Source organism: Glycine max, chromosome 18 (assembly GCF_000004515.6).
Source record: "Glycine max cultivar Williams 82 chromosome 18, Glycine_max_v4.0, whole genome shotgun sequence".
In the NCBI taxonomy this organism is placed as follows: domain Eukaryota; kingdom Viridiplantae; phylum Streptophyta; class Magnoliopsida; order Fabales; family Fabaceae; genus Glycine; species Glycine max.
The window spans coordinates 53,343,824-53,368,425 of record NC_038254.2 but is presented as its reverse complement, the minus strand read 5'-3'; the positions used below and the strand labels follow the sequence as shown (position 1 = coordinate 53,368,425).

General features: G+C 31.5%; 3 protein-coding genes across 7 annotated transcripts; all 3 read right to left on the bottom strand.

The window, feature by feature from the left end:
• Window positions 1–3,860: 3,860 nt before the first annotated feature.
• LOC100801283 (riboflavin biosynthesis protein PYRR, chloroplastic) lies at window positions 3,861–8,347 on the bottom strand. The gene is made up of 9 exons (XM_003551641.5): window positions 7,858–8,347; window positions 7,559–7,693; window positions 7,137–7,236; window positions 6,903–7,028; window positions 6,512–6,825; window positions 5,763–5,882; window positions 5,305–5,550; window positions 5,095–5,220; window positions 3,861–4,258 (listed from the first exon to the last, which is right to left on the bottom strand). The coding sequence occupies exons 1-9, from the start codon at window positions 8,209–8,211 to the stop codon at window positions 3,995–3,997; spliced, it is 1,785 nt and encodes a 594-aa protein (XP_003551689.1). The 5' UTR covers window positions 8,212–8,347; the 3' UTR covers window positions 3,861–3,994.
• Window positions 8,348–9,532: 1,185 nt separating this feature from the next.
• Window positions 9,533–14,163, bottom strand: LOC100789838 (basic leucine zipper and W2 domain-containing protein 2-like). Its single transcript, NM_001253130.1, is given in 8 exon segments — window positions 9,533–9,934; window positions 10,079–10,287; window positions 10,830–11,091; window positions 11,764–12,257; window positions 12,824–12,892; window positions 13,003–13,108; window positions 13,669–13,692; window positions 14,060–14,163. Coding segments are annotated over 8 exon segments (1,236 nt in total). The 5' UTR covers window positions 14,065–14,163; the 3' UTR covers window positions 9,533–9,867.
• Window positions 14,164–16,172: 2,009 nt separating this feature from the next.
• Window positions 16,173–20,636, bottom strand: LOC100800745 (E3 ubiquitin-protein ligase MARCHF2). 5 transcript variants are annotated; one of them, XM_014770379.3, is made up of 8 exons: window positions 20,217–20,634; window positions 18,758–19,025; window positions 18,384–18,458; window positions 17,972–18,045; window positions 17,415–17,568; window positions 16,879–16,935; window positions 16,641–16,696; window positions 16,173–16,530 (listed from the first exon to the last, which is right to left on the bottom strand). In XM_014770379.3, the coding sequence occupies exons 2-8, from the start codon at window positions 19,019–19,021 to the stop codon at window positions 16,476–16,478; spliced, it is 735 nt and encodes a 244-aa protein (XP_014625865.1). In that variant the 5' UTR covers window positions 19,022–19,025; window positions 20,217–20,634; the 3' UTR covers window positions 16,173–16,475. The 5 variants fall into 5 exon arrangements, with proteins under 5 accessions (XP_014625865.1, XP_014625864.1, XP_006602845.1 ...); XM_014770378.3 differs by having other exon boundaries at window positions 16,879–16,959; window positions 20,217–20,602; XM_006602782.4 differs by lacking the exon at window positions 16,879–16,935 and having other exon boundaries at window positions 20,217–20,630.
• Window positions 20,637–24,602: the final 3,966 nt, after the last annotated feature.

Below are 24,602 nucleotides of genomic sequence, written 5' to 3'. Positions count from 1 at the left end.
TATGAATCAGAATTGAAAAAAAAATATCTATTTTGTCATTTCATATATTTTAAAAATTAATAATTAAAATTTATAATTATTTTAATTTTTTTTCTAATAATAACTTCACAAAAATCTTGAATCAAACAATTAACTTTGTCTGCCTTTGACAGATGATGAATTGACTTTTTTTAAAAAGTTTGCTTGGAGTTCGGTGCGATTAGCTGATGTAAGTTGAACAAACTTTTATTATAAAAAAATCACGAATTTTTCCTACCACAAGGAGAAGCAGTGCACGTTTTCACTTTATACATGCATGAGGTAATGAAAAAAAAAGCACTTTATATAAATAATAATAATTTTTTTCTTTTTTGTCGTGGAGATCTAACTCGATGATGGAACCTGGAATAACTCCCGAGAGTGTAGTGTCTAACCGGATTAATCATTTATGTAATCTTGATGAATGTAAATTTTATTTTATACCATCATATATAAATATAAATATAATATATGAATGACAGTGAAAGCTTCAGTTTTAAATGATTCAGTCAAAATTTCAAAAGTTGTAGCTTTTATTAATTTCAAAGTTAACCACATCACCAACAAGACATCAATAATTAATTACTCAAAAAAGAAAAAAAAGAAAAAAGATTAGAACAAGTTCCCACTCGGAAATACTTTATTAAGTTAAATTGTAAACGTTTTAAATGGCGATTCTGATAACTGTTAATGCACTTCTCCTTCCCTGTTTGTTTTTCTACTAAAAAATTGTGTCTTTTAAATTTGACGCTTAAAGTGTTGTGAATTGTCTTACCAAATGTATAGCCGACTGAGTAAGAGATCCTAATAAATTTGGATTATAGTTTTGCAAAATAAAGTTTAGATTAAATTTAAATTTATAAAAATATCCTAAGCCTTGATTCTCTTAAACGATTTTTCAGTAAAAAAAATATTATTATGAAACATACTTTTAAAGACAAATCATACATGATTTTAAACTGATTTAATTCTTAAACATAAACACTCCTTTATACCGAAAATCCAAACATACCCTACCTAGGTTTAACTAAGGCACCATAAACACTACAAGCACTACAACTAGAGGCTCCATGCATGCCACCCTTGAAAAAGACGAAAACCGTTAAAAGAAAATTTGAGGACGTACTCAATGAATAGACATGATTTCTCTACTAATCATGTGTAAAACTTATAGAAATTTCTTGAGTTCTTAATTGTTTTTAGGACTCCTTTGTGAATATATTCTTTGATGTGAACATTATTTTATTATTATTATTATCTAAGGGAAGGATCTATATGTGCGATTGTGATGGAAAAGCATAGAAACTTCAAAGCTATTTTTGTTTTCTCTCTCATTCCTATTCCTAAAGTGATAAAGAAAGGAGCAGGTAGAAGATTTTGTTTAAACGTGTTGCACACCACAGATGTACCGTGTTCTCGCCGCAAGTATAATATTTACCAATTGTGCACATTTAAAATAAGAGACTTTGTCTAAGGAGACAAACATATATTTTAACAAATGCACTTCTAACTTTATTTCTTAAGCTCTCATTTGGTGGCTAAAATAAAGATAATAGGATAAAATAAACTATTACTACATCTTATTTGAATTCATCATTTAACGAGTTAATTAATAAGATAGATAAACTTATTTTTGCTGCTTATTAGTAAAAGATAATTCTATAAGGAAAATATAAATTGACAATATTATTTTTTTTCTTTCATTTTACGTCCTCGTACCATACAAATGTTCTTTATTTACCATGAACATTATTAGTACTCCCATATTCATTATCACCATTTTTTTATTATTGTATCTTTTATAATTATTGTTATCATTATAATTTCTATTTTTATTTTTAGTTCTTCGGTGTTATTCTTGGCACTACAATTCACCCACTAGTACTATTAGTATTATCCTCATTGTTTTACCCTCATTGTTGGTATCGTTATTATTGTTGGTATTAGTATCATTATTGTTGTTATTTCCTTTGTTTCCCTACCTCCCCTTTCATTGTTTTCACTGCTCCTAGAAATATCATCATTCTAACTATTGTGATTGTTATACTACTGAATGAACCCTAAATGTTCTTTGGTTGGTTTAGTTTTTTATTTTAATAAAACTAATTTTAAAAACTAATGCTAATAAAATACATTTGTATTTGAATATAATACCATGAAACTTGAAAGTGACTTTAAATAAACAATCTTTCTCCGATAATAAAGTGAAATTATTTTAAAATACAAATAATTTATTTTAAGTCTGTCCACAACAAAATTTATTTTTTATTTTGCACAAAAATAATTTTGATAATCCAAAAATCTAACCAATCGTAATTTATTGCAATGCTATTTTCTTAGCTTATCTAAGGTGATTCTAGTTCTAGATGAAAACAAACAGCCAACAGGTACTTACCCAATAACCCGTAGAGTTGCAATTGCTTAAAGTTTCATTGATTCCATAGACTTGTAGTGGTTGCTGCTTAGGTCCGTCACTTAATGCAAACCAAACGCTCCCTAACCATGATTGAGTAAATATCCACATCAATCACAGACACTTTCCGTGACCCTGGGAGTTGGGACTCTCACCTCAAGCTTTGGGGAGCACTTGACAAACACTAGCTTTTTACCCTTAAAGAAACATTTCGGTTTCTCTCTCTCTCTATCCTTTATGAGACAACTACATGTCTATGCTTCTCAATCAATTTACTTCTATTATATAGAGGGAGAGTTTGATAGGGTTCAAAAACTCAGGCCATGTTTTATTTAACAGTGCCTGGTTGGCCCATCTTTGTCCAAGGCCTCTTTAATTTTTGGTGCCAATAATGCCAACTTAATTCATCCATATCATTGGACACTTTCTTTGGACTTGTTATACCATTGCTATTGACTCCTACCAAGTAATTTTAAATTATTCTTCAAAAATACTCTTTTCATGGAAATACTATTCTCCTATACAATTATATAATGGAATCACATTTTTATTATTTACGGAGAAGATGTAAAACAAATAAATAACAAAAACACTATTTAATTATGTTTTGGAAAAAGATAGAAAAAGTAAACAAAAAAAACGTTATTTATATAATAAAATCGTGTTTTCATTGTTTATCTTTGAACACCCGAGTATGTTTGTCATTTGTTCCTCCTTTGAACACTCAACATCTTCAACCATAACCATCATAAAACACCACCAAGACCTGCGCACCCAAACACCAGATCACCACCTTCCATCACATCACCGCTCCCAACGATCACCCAAGCCACCGTCATTGCACGAGCCAAATGACACGCCAACAGATCTACACATCACAACACCATGACACATACGGAGGTTCAAATTTGGGACGGAGATGGGTTGGCTTCACAGGGAAGGGGAACTACGAGGAGTGGGCTCACAGGTAATTTCTCAGGTGTGTAGGGCCAATAGCAATTGTGGTAGAAGCCAATATCAACTCCCCACTTTCTTTGATACAAAAAAGCTTAACTACACTCTTGGTCTCTCTATTATCGTTATCTTTTGACTTTTTTCACGAATTTGATTTTCCACTATTTTAATTATGCAATTTTTATCCATCTATTAATTTAACATCTAATATTTAGGGATTTGACATCTAATATTTACGGAAATGCTAATGTAACACTCTATTGCATATTCACATTGTATTTTTGTTAAAGATGAACCAAATTAGTGGACATTAAATTCGTGAAAACAGAATGAAGAAATCAAATTCAAGAAATAACAATTGTAAGACTGTAAGAGTACCTAAAGTATAATTAATTAATTAAATAAATAATCAAAATGGGAAACGCCACATAAAAACAAACTTGGACATAGTTGAAGACTTGAATGAAAGTCCCTCTTAAGCAAAATAGAAGGATTGATCAGTAAACTAACAACACGGTAACATGGTTTTTTGTCTGTGACATGTTGCACAACAAGCCGTTTTGGTAGTAGTTCTACATCAAAATATTGTTACTCCTCCCTTTGAAGACACTATACAGTTAAACTAGGGGTCTCACTTGATGATGAAGACTCCCCAAGAAACTCTGATCTCAATTTCATCAACAGCCTACCAAGATAATTTAAGCCTTCACCGTCTCGGCCTCCACCCCAAAACAGATCATGTGGCGAAGCCTCAACTAGAACAGAACCAGCAGTAGAGAGCAGCATAGAATTCAAGTGTGGGTAGATTGAGAACTTGCATTTCAGTGCCCTGTACATGACATCGATCTTTATGTTGTCCCAGTCAGACCTTATCTGTGTACCCAATAAAAAAATAATGTTTCAGTCCTCTAACAAAGAAAAGGGAAAGGAACCAATCCAGCAAACATGCTTTGGACATCATGACACTAGCTAATGTATATTATATAGTAGTCATTTGGTATATGTTTTGAAGTTTTAAACTAGCATATGCAATAACAATAACTAAAATGATTTTTAAGTATAGATTTAGAAATGAATACGCTCCAGAACTCCTATATATAAATAAGTATGCGAAAAGGCATGTCATTAGAAAACCAATCAACTGCATGATAGTGACTTCTGCAATACGGCTAAAAGCATGCCTAGCACGTGATAATTGGTTCATGTCTTGATATCAAAGCTCTATGTCCAACTCTTCTGAAATTCAATTCTTGTTGCCCCTATCCTTCCAAAGTCAAATTTAGCACAAGGTAATGGGGGGAGGGGGGGGGGCATGTGATTATTTACTTATTATACCCATACAGTAAACAAACAAAAGCTTTAAGTTCAAGTATTCAAACTAAGAGTAATTTAGTCAATAAAGTTTAGAAGCATTTAATATTATTTCCCTCCCCTTGCCGATCCCCCCCCCCCAATATTGGTTGGGAAGGCAAAAATGAAAGAGGAGAAATTTTGGCCCCTTTATATCCCCTCAAGTATCTTAACCAATCAAGCTATCTTTTAAAAGCCCCCTCCTCCTCCTCCTGCCATTCCCCTCCAATCAAGCTATCTTTTAAGATAATTGATTTGTGACAAAAGCCAGAAGGGAAATATTGTTGTCAGTCAAGTCTCCGAGCCAGTAGGACAAGACCAGACTTTGAGAAAAGTTTGAAAACCACAGAGGATTATACCAGATAGGGTTTCTGCTTTTGCATTGACCTTCCTATTCTTGCAGCTTCTTCTGGACTTTTTGCAGATTTAATCATTTCAACACAATCTTGTGCCAAAGGATCATCCACCCCAATAAACTTGTGAGCCTACACATGAAATATTATCTATAAGCAATGCAATAAAACAACAAACGTAAACAGATTATATAATTAATGCAAAAAATCAAGTACCTGGTAGTAATGCTCGACACTCATCCAAGTCACATAATCACCATTTTCATCAGGCATTTGAATGGGATGAGGAGAGAAATTTGAAAATGCACCATAAGGATCCCATGTTTTATAGAAAAATATGATCCTTGAATCATATGGTGAGACAGTAGGATCAGCAACAAAAGTTTCATCGGGTGATGGGATTACAGGTACCATGTCTGGTAAGGGCTGAAGAAATCCACTAATAAGCATGTCAGGCCCAACCTGCATTACAGTATCCAGAAACAAAACCTCATCAGAGAAATACAAAGACATTATATATTATAATCAAGAACAAGGCAGCTCGATTGGGAAGTTACTTCAACTAAAATATCTAATGCTAGAGATATCACAACTTTTTCCTTAGATCATACATATTTTTGAAAGGGTCAAAAACTCAGTACTTATAAGGGAAACATAAACGAACTCATACTAACCTGCTCATAGCAAACATCAATTAGATTTAAAGCCTGTGACATCTCAACCATCCCAAGATCACCCACAGGAGAAGGTGCATTCTTTCCACCAATAATTTTAGGAGCAACAAAAGCATAAACCTGAAGGGCATAAATATCACCGTTATCCAACATATCATAAAAATAAAATCAAAATAAGATAAAGCCAAATAAGCCAAAATAATTCTAATTGGAATTTGTCTATCGCCATTAAGTACAGCCATCCAAACAAATGGAGCATTTGGTAAGGGTAGTATCTTCGTCACCAAAACCCCCTTCCCAAAAGAAAATAACAACAATGTAGAACACAAGAAAATTGAGAAAGAACTTAAGGGGGATTATCCCATATCAAAGATTTTTTTTCATAATTTTCTGTACTTTAATTTCTGATAGAATTTTATTCTTTCCAGCCAATTACAAGAAAAACAAGTAACTATTATCAAGTTAAGCTTATAGAAAACTTCCTTTTAGTTCAACAATTTTACACCTCCCACTTTCAAAAGGTCAAGAAATATGATATACTGATCGTTTTGGTGGATGATTAAAACACAGAAAGGCATTGAATGCCTCTTGATTATCCCAAAAGATTGTGCATAACCCTCCTGTTGCCCATTTATTATTAACCTTAAATGAGTTGCAACAATTGAAAAGTATCCTAACTATGCCAAAAACAAGTGGAACTTCATTTAAATTTTTCCCAGAGAAAAAAGAAAATGAAGTATGAACAACACCTTGTGAATTACTCCAGATGAAATAGCAGATGCAGCCAATGTTCCTCCGCATTCCCATAAAATTGAAAGATAACCACGATCATGGAAATACTCCATAACTTCTCGGGCATTCAATATGTCAAACTCCACAACCTCAACTCCTTTTGATGCAAGCAGCTTCTGGAAACTCCTTCTTGCACCCCTTTGTGTTACAACTATGGTAGAAACCTCAGACATATCCCACAGGTTTGCTTTCTCCGGAAGATCAAGAGTCTGGGTCATTACAATGCGCATTGGCATATGCCCCCCTCCATGTCTAGCCGTTAGTCTTGGATCTGAGTGAGTTTCAAAGGAGGTAAGCTATAAAAATTCAAATTCAGAGAGAATTGAAGACAGTAACAACAATACTCACTGTCCCTTCGAACTGTATTTCCTCCCACAATAACAGCATCACTTCTACCTCGTAACTCAAAAACTAGATTTCTAGACTGTTTGCAGCTTATCCATGATGCATGGCCAGTGGTAGCAGCAATTTTTCCTGCAGCAGAAAAAGGAAGGTAAAAAGACAAATAAAAACACCAACGCAATGCAATTTTTTGCCATAACTCATTCAAGAAAGGGAAAATGAATAGAATTCTGATCTCACCATCAAGGGTCATAGCATACTTAAGAACGGAAAAGGGAACACGCAAAGCAGCTCTACAAATCAAAGGTGCATTGACAAGAAGACACTCTTTCTGCGCATCCTGCAAACAAAACAAAGCAATGCATGCATCTGAATAAAAGCATATCAATCAACCCCACCGAGGTCTATCAAAAAGCCATAAACATTGTAGAACCAGTTGCTTTTTTTTGGTATGAAAACACATATATATCCTTCGTGGGAGAAAATCCAATTCAAATTAAGACCACTACAAGCAGCAAAACTCAGACTGAGTGTTATAATTCGAGACTATTGATTAAGCTAAAACAACTCTCTGTCAGTTGATGGACGAACTCAGTGGTCAAGTTATGTTACTTTTATGGTTCAATTGAAACAAAAAGATGATGGAAGAATTGGACACACACCTCAATGAGATTACTAGTGAGATCCTCTCCAAGAAGATCAACATGCAGCCCTTGGTTTCTGAGTGCACGGACAGCATTGCCACGGAGATGTTGCAGGGGATGCCTCATTCCAACCACAACCCTTTTGACCCCTCCCTAGTTTGGTTTCACACACAGGGTAGGATCATTTATCAACTACAAAACACAAACTAGAGCCCAACAACACAACATCGTATCCGTGAGAAACAACAACAACATCGTAATTGTAACACACGCGTGGGGGTTTGGTGACAAACAGAAGAAGAAAGGTGAAGAAGAACCTGGAGCAGAGCAGAGACGGCGCTGTGGTCACCGTGGCAGTCGCCGGGCTCCATGTTGAGGTACGCGGTGGCGCCGCGGCAGAGTTCGCCGGCGGCCTTGACGGCCTGGACCTCCGCGGCGGCGGTGCCCTGGGCGTAGAGGTAGCCCTCGCCGGCGACTTTGCCGGAGGGGGAGACGATGACGCAGCCGAAGTTGGGGTGGGGGGATGTGAAGCCGGCGGATTTGTCGGCGAGGTGGGCGGCGCGTCGGATGTAGGTGGCGTCGAGGGCGTGGGGAGCGGTAGGTAGGGACGCTTTGAATTTGCAGATGATGGAAGAAGGGTTGGCAGTGAGTGTGAGACACGACAGTGCCATTGTCAACACTCGCTTGTGTTTTGTTTTCTTAGCTTCGGTTTTTCCTCATAAGAAAGGAAACTGTCTTTGGATCCTGTTGGCTCGGTTTGGTCTACTAAAGTGAAATCACAATTGCAACCGATCAAAACCACACCTCAATCTAGATGGCTGTTGATGCTGGGCTTTTTTTTTATTATTATCATTTCAACAATTATACATTATAATTGACTTACTTGTTGAAATAAAGTGTTGTTTTAAAAAAATTACAAATATATTATTATTTAATATATTTTTTTGTATGATTAAAAGAACAGATATATCAACATGTCATCGTGTGACAGACATAATCGACAAACTAACTTATATAAATTAGTAAAGAACTTGTAATTTTGAGTATTTTATTTAAAAAACATCTAATGGATCTCAATACTTTAACAAATCAGAACATAGGTGCAAAATAACTTTTGAGGCAAAAATAATTCTGAATTAAAAATTTTATTTTTTTTAATTTTGTTTTTATTCATTGAATCTATATTGGAATGCATGTAAGAACAATTTCAATTAGAATGTAAATATGCACTGAATCTTTAACTCCCATTAATTAAATAAATTCACAATGTGGTTTTTTAAAAAATAGGAAAATTGTTGTCATCTAATATTTATTATTAGTATTATAATAAAAAAATATGGTGTGACATAATTACCAACTCCTTCCTATATAGTCAGAGGTTTAATTCTTATGCCTGAATAAAAACTAACAAAACACCGATCAATATCTTAAGCAATGTTTTTCAAATTGTAACATAATTTGAACATCATCAATCAACAGTTGTGATAAATTATGACTATTGACCGTTAGAAATCAACTTCCTTTCTTTATTAATATAGTATAAACACTTAACACGTAATCCGGTAAGAAAATCGTATTAAAATATTGTGCGTAAAATATTTTGATGACTTTACAAAATGTTGCATTATATCTCATTTTAAATGAGCCAAGTGAAGCACACGATATTAGGCTTCGGCCTGCAAAATGAAACAATATCGCTCAAGCTCATCGCCCAATTTAAAATGCCAATTATAAATTCAAAATCAGAATACTTTGTAGATCGTGTAACTGCTAAGAGCCCATGACTGCTCCAACGTTACCAAAACTACCCATAAAAAAACCATTTGAGAGTATCAAGGGATTTCAAAATGAAAATCAAATCCCATTGTGATTTAGTAATAAAATAAATTAAAAAACCGTTGATTATATGAAGAGGAAACAGAGAGTTGATTACATGGAAAAATAGATAAAGAAAATAAAAACAAAATAGATATAAAAAGTGTAAAACAAGGATAAGAGTACCACCAATAGAATTAGTCAAGCACTGAACTCAAAGTTTCAACAGGGATAAGAGTACCACCCATTATTGAAATAATCACTCAAAATACAGTAATGCACCCGTATAACATATCAAAGTGGCGTGCGGAAAACACACAGGCTCCATGAATATGTCCCGAGAGCACGATGGAGGAGGAGGAGGAATCAAACACAACACAAATACAAATTAAAAGATAATCAGTACTACTAGGCAGAACCGAATTTAAGAGAATTCGAGCCAAATATCTTAGCTAAATGGTACAAGAGCTGAAAGACAAGGTAATTTCTTCAGCCCTGAACCTCCACCACACTTACTCCTCCTCTTCAGCCTCCTCCAGCCAATTAACAAAGGGTTCCAGCGCCTTCACAAAGGTTTGCCTGTACCGGTTCCAAATAAGCAGCAGTAAGTAGCATAACATGTATAGTGACAGCAAAAATTACAGACACCAAAAGGAGGAAACTATCAATTGGAGTTTTATTGTGAGTAGGACACTAGGACAAGTGTCTAAAAAGAATTCATACCTGCCCTTGGAGTTTGTTCCTTTTCGGAACCAATGAAGAATGGTATCTTCAGCCAGCACATCCTGGTCATAAAGAGATCTAATAATCTCAGGGAACAGCTTCATCAGTTTAGCATCCTCATAGCATTGCATCTGTACTTTGTACATCAGCTCCAGCTCAAGTTTCCCGCTGGTGCAGAATGTATTCAACAATTCTGCCCAAGTTTTTACCTTCACCATGAACACAGTGCAGTCGTCAACAACTTATTACAAAGATAAAACATTTCACACAAAAAAAGAAAAAACTAACTGGTTTTCTTGATATGCAGTTACATGTCAAATCCATTCGCTAAAAGTTTATGTAACCATTAAAACAAGTCAAATTGTGAATGTCTAAACACTATATAAGAACAAAATATCCACCACTAAGAACAAGTCAAGCAGTACTCAGCTAGCTTATGAATACACAATAATATCCATAAGCTCTCCTCAGCAGTTCTTTGGAAATAGGTAAAACCACTGAAAGTTGACACGAGATTCAAGCTGTTCAAAACATTAAGAAAAACAAAGGTAAATAACCAACAAATAAATTCCTATAAGAAAAGACCTAGAACTTAACTAAGGTCATAAAATAAGAATTTTCAAAATTCCTTACTTGCATCTGTTTTCTGTTCAATAAGAAACCTAAGTAGACGAGGTCAATGAGAACAAGGGTAAAAATTTCGAAGCAAGCAAATATAAATTGGCATACATGCAAAATATCTAAAGGATACCTGACGAAGGGCTGCATTTGCATTCTGTTGCTGATTTTTTCCAGACCACTGAACAGCATCCATTAAAACATCCCACAAGATCCGCACCACCTCAATTTCCGGCAATTTAGCATCTCTAACTCGCAGCTTCACAGTCTCAATGACTTCAGATGTATCAGCCTCCTCTGTTATCTGTGCTGTTAAAGAAGACTTCATTTCCTTAAGTTTCACCTCAAAAATTTTCTTTTCATTATACTCCACCAAGGCCACCAATCCTTCCTTGCTAAAAAGTTAACAATGATATATTAGTTTCCATCATAGTTAACTGAACAATAGGGAATGACAAAAACACAGTATACTAGTCTAACTAAATATCCAACTATAAAATGTTAGACAAAGTAGCAATTGAATGAAAATAATACTATACCCCCCTCCCGAATTTTAAAGATTAAATAGAAAAACTCATTTCATATGATCAACAAGCAAATGTCCAAATCAAGACAAATCTACAGCAAATGCAGAAATAATAAAATTCCACACTTCAAATAACAGAAAATTAATAATTGACTACTGTCTAGCACCGTAAGGCATCATTTCATGCTGCAATTCAGGCCTCGTGCAGTCTATTTAACAAAACCCAAGGATTTACTCAAGACTTGCAAGTCTTTCTAACATGATATTTAAGAATTAAGATTATTCAAGGTCAAGTATAATGCAATACTGAAAAGACACAGAATAGCTTTAATATATTATTATATATTGTTATGTTCAACAAAATATTGCACTAAGATTAATCATTGTATTAGTATTCTGCAAAAATAATCATTCACATATTGAGATCAACAAAGCTGTTGGAACTTGCAATATCCAATGGCCTACAAAAGTAGCAAAAACCAATAATTTTAAAGCATATTTTTCTAGGAAGATGTAATTTTCACTAATAAGCAATACTTACGTGAAATGCTCAGAGAAAGCTTCAATGGATCTTTTTGTAGGGGGGAAAATGTCCAAAAGATCCTCCTCTACTTTTCCCCGTTTTAGAATTGAAATAAGATCATCAAGGCTGTTGTCAATCAGATACTCCTTAAAGAAGTCAGTCATAAATGACAGAACTAGCCCTTTGGCCACAAGGTTATCTTTAAGAAGTGGTTGGAACACAGTTTCTGGTGGGAGACCAGACAGCTTCTGAGAGAAAGCAAGTGCTGTGAAGATTGCCAACTTTTTCCTCTCATTTTCCTCGAAAAGTTCCAAGGACTGAAGGAATTTCCGCATAACATTTTCAAGGTTCTTGATGAGAAATGGCCTTCGCCGCAAAATCTTTTGTATGTAGATTACAGATGGTAAAATGACTTCACGCTTAGGCTCACACTCTATTATAGAGTATGGGTGGCGGTCCCCCTCATCAGGCTTGGTAGTTCCAGGTTGTGTACGACCCCCAGTGAAAGCAACCTGAAGTAATGCAAAAGGAGTAACTGGTCAGTAGGACATTGGTAAGTCAGACACTAATCAACAAAACAGTAAAAACCAGAGATTCAGAATGCATCAAGAACATTAAAATTGGATAATGGCTGTATTGATGCTCTAGTAAATGGGATATGTAAGGAAATAAAATGTTATTATCCAGAACAGGGGCATTCTAAACTTGAGCAAAAATAAAACATCAAGACATAGATTTCAAGTTAATTATGGCAATGCCTTGTATCACTGGACAGCAGCCCCCACCTAAAGAGAGAAAAGTGAAAAACTAAGATCATTTACATGCAAGCACACACATTGAGAAGGTCTTGATAAATCGGACAGCATCTAAGCCTGCCACATCATAATAGTTATAGATACCACCAAAGAATGAATGCAATAATACCACGAATTATGCATCCAATTCTCTATAATCACAATCCAAAATTGATTTCCAAATAGCTCATTGAAAACCCATGGCACTGAAATCAACAATAAGAAAATGACACTGAAATCAACAATGATAAAATAAAGGTTTTCTGCTGGTTTAGGAAGCTTGCCTCAAAAAAGGTGTCACCGTATCTTGAAAAGTTAAGGTCTGAAGATTCAATACTCTTAGCAATAAGTTCCTGCAGGCACAAATTACAAAATCAGTTATATGAATAAACCAGAGAGACAGTGTGGATGCAAAACAAACATTAAACAAATGAAAGGCTGCAAAATGCAACCGTAACATTACCAGATCACCAGCATTATCCAAATAAATCTGGACCACTGCATCCGAGAATGCTGCAGGGTCCAGCGGCGCAGCAATATTTCGTTTGCGGGTCTTAATCCGCGTGCCACTGGGGATGGAGATAAACAAAAGATAAGTGCCCACAACATAAATTAAACATACATGATAAATAACACAATAATATAAGCTCACATGCAATAGCCTACAAAATACCAAAGCTGTATGTATAGTACCACTTACTGACTTACATAATTAAATGAACCCTCTAACACTAGCTGCAAAAGATGTAACGAATCTAAGCCATAAAAAAAATTAAGTGGGGTTTATTTGTCAGAGAAAGATTACACGGGGAGTGTAAATTAAGAATGCAAAACCCTAAAAATAATCGAAAACAACTCAATGGGCGGTGAAGTTAGAAAATAAAACTTTGGTTTTGGGGTATGCTGAGGATGTTAGGAAGGAAGGAATATAAGAAAACCAATGGGGGAAGAAGTGTATTTGAAAGTTAAAAGACATTATTTCCATTTTCCTTCATTTGAAATGTTCATAACATGTCAGTTTAATTAAGCATACACAGCATGTAGCATTAAAAAAACACATCTTAGCTATACAAAAACATAGAAGAAGAGAACAAAGTATTATCGTGAGGGGAGAAAGAACGAAACTTACCCAAGAGTGGGTCTCTCCTTCGAGCTGCAAATAAAAAAACAAGATTAGTGACCGAAAAAGAAAAAAAAAAACAATAATAATTTCAATCTTTATATAGATTTGAGAAAAAATAATAAGATTTTAATTAAAGGGGACAAAAAAAAAACAAAATCGAAATCGAATCGGAGTGGGTGGATCAGGCGGTGTTAGGGAAACCCTAAATTGGTATGGGTTTCAGAAAAACGAATCGGAGAAGGCTCCGGATCTACGAAAATCGCGACGGAAAATAACGAAAATTGCTGATCTATTACGCAAGGGGAATTGAAAAAAGGAATCGCGTTGCGATGGGTTAGATCTGTGAAACGCGAAACGCGAAAGCGCATAGAAGAGGAGAATAGAGAAAGAAGATAACCTCATAAACCAAGACGAAAGAGAATCGGAAGATCGGTGAGTCTGTAACTCTGTGCTTGATGAGAAGAAGAGCGAGAGAGAGAGAGAGAGAGACAGAGAGAAAAAGGGAGAAGCGAAAAGAGGACAGAACCGAACTGGGTTTGGTTTCAGACACCCGTATTTATATGATTAATTAATTAAATTAATAATTGTAATTATTTACTATAATTATGTATTATTTAATTAATTAATGTTGTTAAATTATACTATTCACCCTTTTGCTTATCTTTCAAACAAAATTTATTTGATATTTTATTTTTCAAATTTGGATAGACTTGATCCTTCCAAAATACCAATAATTTTCAATCTTGAGATATTATTTTAAACTTTTTCTAATAATTTAAGAAATGAAACCTATCTATCTTATTAGATTGAGTTATAAGAAAATTATAAAAATAAATATTTAAACCAAAAGAGCTGTAAACAAAATGAAAAATCGTGTGACAATCTGATAAAACAATAAGTCTAACAATTAACTAAAAAATTAAAAACCTTAATATCAAATTATTTTTCTGTTATTTGTGTAACTAATTTTTCATATGATTTTTACCTTTGTTTTGCCCTTTTTTGTTCATCGGTTGGTTAACATACATTTTACGTTGAATCAATAAAAAGAAATTGAAATGATGTTTCAAAATAAAAATAAAAAATCAAGATGACCAATATAACCCAACTTTAAAAAACAGATTTCAAGAGGAATTCTTTGAAAGGTCACATAACTAACACTAATTTTAATACGATAAAAGACTAAAAGTATAATTTATTCTATTGACATAGATATTGATTTCATTAATGTAAGCAGTTGTGCTTGAAATTATCAATAATTTTAAATAAAAATATTAAAATATATTCTATTAAGATATTTAGTTCTAAAATTAAGGTATTTTTTAATCCCCAATCACAAATGACTTTAACAATATCATTTGACGTATTTAACGAAGGCATCTGCAATGCCATGTGGATTTTAATATGACACGTTTTCATCATTAAATGCCTCAAATCTAGGGATTCACCTTTTTTTAGTTCCAAAAATTAAAATTTATATTTTTTTAATTTTTCAAAGTTCAACCAATTTCACCTTATTTGATGAACTCATTCCTAAAATAACATTCATTTAATTAAGGTTTTATTTTCAATATTTTTTTTTCTTTATATCATTTTTAATGAATGATAGTTTAAAAAATAAAGTTATTTTTTAAATGGGAGTTATGTAATTAAATTATGTTAACTAACTTTTTAATTTATAAATTAAATTATTTTTTTATATTCAATACCACAAGTATGTAATAGCCTAATAGGCAAGAAAATAGATATTTAATTTTTAATATATTAAATATAATAGAACGTGTCAATATTAAATGTTGTTAAACATTAACTACCTTGTATCCTCTATGTAAATTAGAATTAAAATATCTATCTTTATTGAAAGTGTTCTTAGTTGTAATTTTATTTTCTCTTTTAGTTCTCGTGGTCAAGTTTTGACTGACTCATTTCTAAGAAAAATAAATAACATTAGTCAAAACTTAATGGCGTTCAGTAGCATGTAAGCTTGCTTTTCCATTTTTCTTAATTTCGTTCATGTTTCTTTAAGTGGTATTAGTCCAAACTTTGATTGAGAGGATCGAAAGAGTACGTAAAAAAATTGTAACTATATATAAAAATCAAAATAAGATGTTTTAAACTACCAGACTTAAAAGAAAAAATTGTTGTGACAGTAAGGATAATTAAGCCTAAATAAAATAAACATTTACCTTGTGTATTGTAATGACTAAAATACTAGTATTAAATTAAATATTGTAATGACTAAAATACTAGTATTAAAGTAGTTAATTAATATTATATTTAAACACTAAATAAAATATCAAAAGTATTAAATATTACATGAGGACTAAAAGAGAAAATTCTTGCAAATATAAGAATCAAAAGGATAATTAAACCTACATAAAATAAATATTTATCTTGTATTTTGTAATGACTAAAATACCAGTATTAAATATTAAAGTAGTAAACATTAAATATTAAATTTAAAAATTAAATAAAACATCAAGTATTAAATATTAATATTCAAGATTAAATACCAAAATACACTAAATATTTAATATTTACAACAAGTTACATATAGACCACAGCATATGCATTGACCATAATATAATTTACACAATTACATCTCCTAGAAACATAACGGGAGGAAGGGGTATAAAACAAAGGTTTGTTTCTCAACACATAGTCCTTGGTTGATTATTTATTTACAAAACAACTAACCGAAACTAAAGGAAATTTAATTAAAAGTTGAAGACACGTTCTTCATTAATTACTAGTTCAAGATGCCTTCTTTTCCTCTTTCCTTTATCTATGCAACTTCAAAGTTTAATTAAGATCTATGCATTGCGATGTCTTTCTCTTTCCCTCCCTCTCTCGCTTTTTCTATAGGCTCTATATTGTCAAAATTTGCAAAGTGACCATAAAAAATACCAAGGTGAGATTAGATACAATATAACATAGTACTGAAAATTGAACAACACTTATGACCATAATTTACTTACTGGCACTGTAAAACCCACGATAAAATGTAAACTGGCACAGAGATAGTCATCACAGCCTGCGTGAGACCAAATTCAATTATAATTATTATCATCACAAAAGTTTTTTTTTTTAAAGTTTATCACAAAAGTATTGAATATTAGTATTGATCACTACAGAGTAAGATTAAATTGAATTAGTTGTCAATTATATATAACGTAAGTCAGATAATGCAAATGTTGGTCATATATACACACTTACGCAGTACAAAAAACGAGCAAATTTCTCCTCCTTGGGTGGCGCACATTCATAGGCATCCTTTATAAGTAGCACCGCGATAAACTGTGAGCGATTCGTTTAAATTATAAAGAATTTGCCCAAATGATAGATGTTCTAAAATTTAGTGAATACAATTTGTCATGCCAAATAAACATAGACAAGGAATGTAAAATAATGAGCTTAAAGTAAGTGCATAAATAAAAATAAATAAAATTATGATTCTATTATTGATTAATAATATGAAATATTTGCCAACTTTATTGATAAATATCAATAAAAACCTAATTGATTGATCACTCTTGATGTAGTGTCTATTTTAATTAAAACTCAAATATAAAATCTTATTTAAGAAATTGATTGAATTAAAAATATTAATAACTTGTTAGTATATTGATTATGATTAATTTAAATATTTAATATTAATCTTGAAAATGAATGTAAGATTAGTAGTCATGATCATCACACATACATATATGTTGCATGCACAATGTATACAATTGATGAGTGCCAAGTCTTACGATGACGAGTGACATGCCAAATATCACACCTCCACTAGGGTTTTTCAAGCTGAAGTCTTTGTTCATTGAATCAATGAGGCCCTTGGTGGCACGGTCTGCCAGCACCAAAGGTGACCAAATTTCAATGCTGGTTCCAGGAATAGTCCATTCCTCCCTGCACAGAAAAGCTTGTACTTTGAGATTATTATTCATGTTTTAGTTATTTTTTTACACGTATATAATGACAACAGTGAATTTTAAATTTAAGATTTATGTATAAATTATTCAAACTTCCATCGCTAAGTAGACCTTAGTATATTATACTCGTGTTTTAATTGATTATGTTCTAATTCGAACCAAGATTACAGCTCACAAATAATTTGTTAATTAATTAAACTTTAAGCATGCTAATTTATGTTAATTAACTGAAATTTTGAAATTATAAGATTGATTTATGGTTAAAGAAATAAGACAGATGAAAAGATTGTAGATTCAAATTTTTTCTACTAAGTTAATCATTAATATCTGTGGATAAGAAGAATAACATGATTGAAGAACAATAAGTAGATATAACTTGCCTTAATATAGTTATCTCGGTGTCATCATCATCATAATGAAGTTCCGGAAGTGGGTAATCATTTGGATTGTAAGGCTGCACATCCCAATCATGAAGAAGAGAAGCACAATAAAAAAAAAATCTCTTTATGCGTTAGTTGAGGTCTAAAACATAACTATATTGAAATGAATTTTCTAGGAGTCCCTAGCGGTGAAATTTTTAAAAAAAGAAAAGAAAAGAAAAAGACAAATAAATAAATTATAACCTGGATATATTTTTGTAGTGTATGTAATTTACTAATTTTCATCAACAGGTAATTAATGATATTGCATCTTCGCGTATTCTTAATGATATCTAAATAGGATATATGAAGAAATCCTGTAAAAAAAAAAAGATATAAGAAGAAATAAATGAGCAGGCAAGAAATTCCATACCTTCCTGCAAATCTCACATAATATCATGCGGCCTTTGGAATTGTACCATTGATCAATGCATCTCTTGTGAACATACTAACACAAGGAAGGAGAAAAAGGAAGTTAATTTAATGATCAAACCATTATATATATATATATATATATATATATATATATATATATATATATATATATATATATTAAATATAAACTTGTAACTGAAACCAAAGGTAAAAATATGTGGGGTTGTTTTTAAATTTTTTGAAAGAGGGTTGTACTTTGAGATTATTATTCATGCATGTTTTGTAGTATATGTAAAAATATTTTTAAAATTCACTAAAAGCTAGCTGACATAAAATATTATCCATTTATAAGGGTAAAAAAAAACTATATACCTTCACGCTACCATTGCAATTGCAGGGTGATTCCATATTAAAAATAAAGTCCTCTTCTTGACAGTAGCGACAATCTCCCTTTTCTTGAGTTTCTTCATCTTTCTCTTCAGGTTTTTGGACATTGTCCACATAGGCATCATCGGTTACATGTTTTTCTTCCTTTGCAACTTCAAGTGATAATGCATTCAATTTCTCAATGGGGATTGCAATGTGTTGTTGAGTGGTCGAGACAGTTACATGATCTCCCATGATGTAAACCGGCATCTAGCTATAATGGAAAAACATGGTTATATCATATATAGCTCAAGAAAAAAAAAATTATAGGTGTGTTTGTTTTGGTTATAATAAATGTATAATTAATGTATATGTGTATTGATTGCTTGAGAATGAAAAAATAATAAACGAAACTTGATTAGTTCATCTGTTCATGCCACAACTCTTTTCTCTCTCTCTCTCTCTATATATATATAGGTGCCAAAATAAGCAAAAGGGAAAGAAGAAAAAGAAAACAGATGTTTAATGGTATGAAACCTGATCAGTCAAATATTTATTATTTCTACTTTATGTTATTTTCACAACAAATTAACTTGTAGTCTCACCACCCTAAATTCTGCAAGAAAAGGACATAGACATCTATATTAATAACACCTTCAAAACCCGCTACAAATTTTGACCTTGTTCATGAATGGTTAACTAAAATCAACAATAAAGAAAATGAAAAGAAGTTTAAACCGAAGCTTGAAAATCCATCTAATTAAGTTAATTAATTGATCATGTACATGCAAGAATGATGAAGATCGAAAAGAGAGAAAAGGAAGAAAAAAAAAAGGTAGAGGTTTGCACGAAGTTTAGTTTAAAAACTCAGTTCAGATCTTCACTACATTACATGCATGACAAAAACAATCTAAAATCAAGATAAAGGAGAAAAATTAAACCTAGCTAGTTCATTAGAAAAAAATGCTTCGAGAAGAAAACACAGACTTTCATGCATAACCTTCTCTAGTATTTCATTCCCCTTTAAGAAACTAATGAAGCTACGAATAAAATAACATCTGTTAGTTGCTTAACAGATAACTAAGGAGCATTTACTTCATTAAAAACCAAAACGGTTTCATAAATTTTATACAATTAACTCTACGGTTTTAAAGATGACAATGGATGAGTAATAATAATAATAAAAAAAGATGACAATGCGCGAAATATAACCATATTAAAAATCTGCATAACAAGCTACACTAAAAGCATTCACCAAAACACACACACTAAAAAGCATTGGCAAAAGCTACATGCAAATTAACTACGAGAAAAATTAAAATTAATGACGAAAAATAATAATGAAAAAAAAATTACCACTAAATTTGGTCCTTTAAACTTCTAATTTTTTGTAGTGAGAAACAAAAATTAAAATTCCTAACCAACTAGGAAAAAAAGAGACTTGACCATTAGAGAAAGTGATTACCAGATTTGACTCCCCTGTTGGCAGAAGAAAAATTCAAAAAAAAAAAAAGAACACTGGAAAATATTTTACTCCTTCTCTGCCAATTTCTTGCTTGAATTCTCTGTGCTGCTGAACATATATAGCAGGAGCAGGCAGCTATTTATAATAATTGTGACTGGTGAATGTGAACACTAACAATCCGTGAATATATAATCTAATTCTGATCAGAAACTGAGATGAACATGAACAAAGGGCATGTGTAGGGTCCACAGATGCAAAAGTTTCATTTGGTGCTTCTCATAGACGTGTAATTCTGGTTTCATGCCACATAGTTGAGACCCTCTTGGCACTATTAGGCTTCCACTGCCACAACATCCCTCTTGGCCATTTTTATAATTTCTGTTTCAGTTTCTGAAAATGAGCCTCAATAGGGTGTTTCACAAATTGGCTTTTTTCTCAAATTAAGCAAACAAAAAAGCCCTTTGATCCGCGAGGTTAATTTATCAGAATTCAAAGAGTACGTGGTTAAATGCCACCGACTAAATTCACTTCTATTTCATCATCTTTGTGATTTTGCTTTGTTTTTATTTGTTAAGGTTCTTCCACATGTTGATGTATGTGGCAAACTACCACTGAAATCCGGTGCACCTTTTGAGTGTTAAGCATAAATATAATGCTCAGTTTCTTATTTAGTTTTTATATATAGATGGGCATCATGTGCCTAAAGGTTAGATTTATTGTTTCACTTTATTTTTAGTTTCTTGTTTCACATTAAAAATAGATATTTAACATGTTTTCTGTTATGCTTTAGCCATTAAATTTATTCTTTGAATTTAATGATGATGTACTAATAACAATAAAATAATTTTATAATATTAACTAGTCAAATATATGATTATAATTTTTAAAATAATTATTATAAAAATTAATAAATTTATTACATATCAAAATTTATCATTAAATAACAATATAAAATTATTATCATTACATATAATATTTTCCTTGACCTCTTTCCAATGCAAAATTGACACATAACGATTTATATTTTTCATACTAAAAAGATATTTACATCAATTATGTCACGATTGAGACACATGTAAATAAAGTAATATGTAAAATTTAAACTAATAATACATATTAAAAAAATCATATTATATATCTTAATTACAAAAATGAGAAGTTGAGCAAATTAAATAACAAGAACGCATATATAAATCTTATACATGGTTTTCATTTGTTTTTTTTTTTCAGAAAGTATTTTTAATGAAGAATAAAAATAAAAATATTTAAATTTTAAATAAATGGTCAAACTGATTGTTTGTCACCAACATATTCCACCAAATTGATTTGTTTTCCATTAACTCTTGGCTTCTTTGATTTTATAACTTCTACTGATCCAATTCATCAATATTTTCAGTTAACTTGGTCGATCTGATTATTTTTTTAATCCTTAGATGCATCACTACAAAGAAAAAGAAAATTATGAAATCTCAATAATTTGTAATGAAACAAAAATTCATTCCAAAACCATGATAATCAGTCTAATTCTTCAAGTTTCTCTGTGGGCTGTGGAAATTAATGGATCAAAATTCTTACTCTCTTAACTCAATGGACAAGGTGGAAAAGTTTTAAGTGGTAAATTTTCAATTGTTTCACCCCAAACAAAGGATGGTCACATTGTCACAATATACAATTTATTATCCCAAACAATTATGATCCTCCACTAATTATAGAGAAAATGTAACACTACTTACAGATTCTTTTCTTTTTATATTATATTTTACACACATAAAAAGTGCACAATCAATTTTTAAACAACTTTGAACTTTTAGAATGTGTCTTGTTTGTCAGTTAATTTGGATAACCCCAAACGTTTCATTCACGCGTTTCAAAGCAATGAATAGAGAAGCAAGTATACAGGTAGATCCAAAAAACGTGGATTACATTCAAATCTAACGTTTTTCCAAACACACCTTTAGTAGTATGATCTTCTTACATCTTTAGGGTTATGGCATAAACAAGCTAATACATGTGTCGCTTACTTTTTTAAAATATAAAAAATTTAAAAATACAAAAACAAATTAACTTTTACATAACAAAATAATAAAATGTTTTTAACCAATATAAACTAAAATAAAAAATATAAGTTGTCATCTATATTACAAAATAGCAAAATATAATAAGTAATCAACAAATAAAATAAAGGTGACTCAATTTTAATAATAAATTTAAAACAAAACTCAAGGTACATAAAATATTAATCTCAAAATCAACATAAATAACACATGCCATATTAAATTTATCATTTACAAAATAATAATTATAAAAGGTAATTAGTAAAAACATAAATTGGGCCAGTAGAAAGGCTCAACATCTAACGAGGTAGCCTATATTGTGCTAGGGAAAAAAAATTGAGTCAAGCCCAACCAAAGGCATTTATATCCACCACAGTTTTCATTTTCCATCTTGCACCTCCCAAAAGAGTCTAGCTAAATAAAATAACCCTTTTTAAATGATGGATCTCTCCGTTTCAGAAATAAAAATAAGAAAATTGAATCATTCCTTTTTATTTTTTTTCAAATTGAATAAATGTTAGTTGGATGAGACACCTCTATTATGAAATGATTATTTTAAAATATAATATTTTTTCAGAATAATTATTTTTTTATATTCCAAAATACTTATTTCGAATATGATTTTTGAGTTCTGGAATAGAATAAATATTCCTATAAGAAAAACTATATTATTTAATAGCTGTTTAGGAAAAGTATTCTATTATGAAATAACCATTTTGAATTTAATGTTGGTTGATTAGAGCTATAGAAACTCATACCCAGAATTCCCAATGATAAAAAAAAATAGTGATTATATCTGCACATTCCCGTTAAATGACTTTCACTGTTGTGCGATCTTCGTTCTTCTTGGCGTGCGCAACCATGGCAGCATCGCCCGTGACTGTGGTTAAGTCATAATCGCATGTGAACTTCCCATTCTTCTTTTATTCTTTGAACTGGAATCAAAATTAAAATTCCTTTTGATCTTCCCTTTAAGAATCCCAACACTTGCACATGGAAGACGAGGTGCTTGGGGGGCACAGTGAGGTGCTAGGGCTCAAGGAAATAGTTGTTCTGAAATGAGAGGTGCAGAATATGAATGTCCTATATGTTCAAACATGAATTTTCATAACCCAACCTAACTCATTAAACATTAAACATTTAATATTAAATAGAAAATCAAGAACATCCTCATTTCCCACGAGGTCCGATTTATATATTCTGGTAGAGTAGTTCAAACTCGCAAGAGACCGTGGAACACACTTGTTCTATTACACTAGGTTTTTTTAGCTAAAACCGAGTAAGCAACCATTGGCAAATTGCACCCTCGTTTCCCACGCTTACCAGCTGGTAATAGGATAAGATGATGAGTCTATTTGCTATGTTATTCTTTTTAGGGTTAACGGGATTTTTTATCTATTATGTTTTTGGAGTTGTTTTGTTTTAGTATATTAGATTATAAAAAATTTATTATAGTTCTTTATGTTTTTAAAATATATTGTTTTGGTCATTTTTTAAATTTTAAAAAGGATTAAAATGATATATTTTAAAAACACAAATGACTAGACTAAAACTTTTAAAATTGAAATATAATAGACCGAAAGTAACATTAATTCATCTTAAAATTGTGGCAAAGACGGAAGTGGGGAAGTGATCCTTTTGAATCCACAGCTAGAGGTAGAGCGATAGAAGGAGGAGGAGTTCACCCATTGTGATTAAAAATAATTGGTGAATAAAATTATTATCGTTATTAAATGATCAAATAAAATAATAATAATGAGAGTGAAGATTATTATTTGGGATTTCAAATCCATATTTTCTTTTTTAATGTCACTGTGTTAACTTAGCCATCAAATGGGTCTAACTTATTTGTTGAGTAAGGGTGTGTAAATTGTTATAAATCCTCTAACATTGTCTTCAATTCTTATATATAAAAAATAATGTCAACTTAACTATTTTTAAATTTAAAGCACGAATAGATACAAATATTTCTAACAAAAAATTGAAAAAAATATTAATATGATAAATTTTAAAAAATATAAAGGAGCAAAATGAAACTTTTAAAATATAATATACTGAAACAATTGCAAAACATAAGGGACCAAAAATAACATTAAACCATTCTAAAATTTTAAAAGTTAAAGGTTAATAGAATACTAACATTTTTTATGGAAAATTGAAAAAATGACCAAAATGATATATTTCAAAAACATAAAATGATCAAATGAAACTTTTAAAATTTAATATACCAAAGTAAAACAATTGTGAAACATAATAAACTTTATTAAACCTTCTTTTTATATAGCAAAAACACACTTTTAAAAATTTATTTATTTAATTTTCCATATGTTTG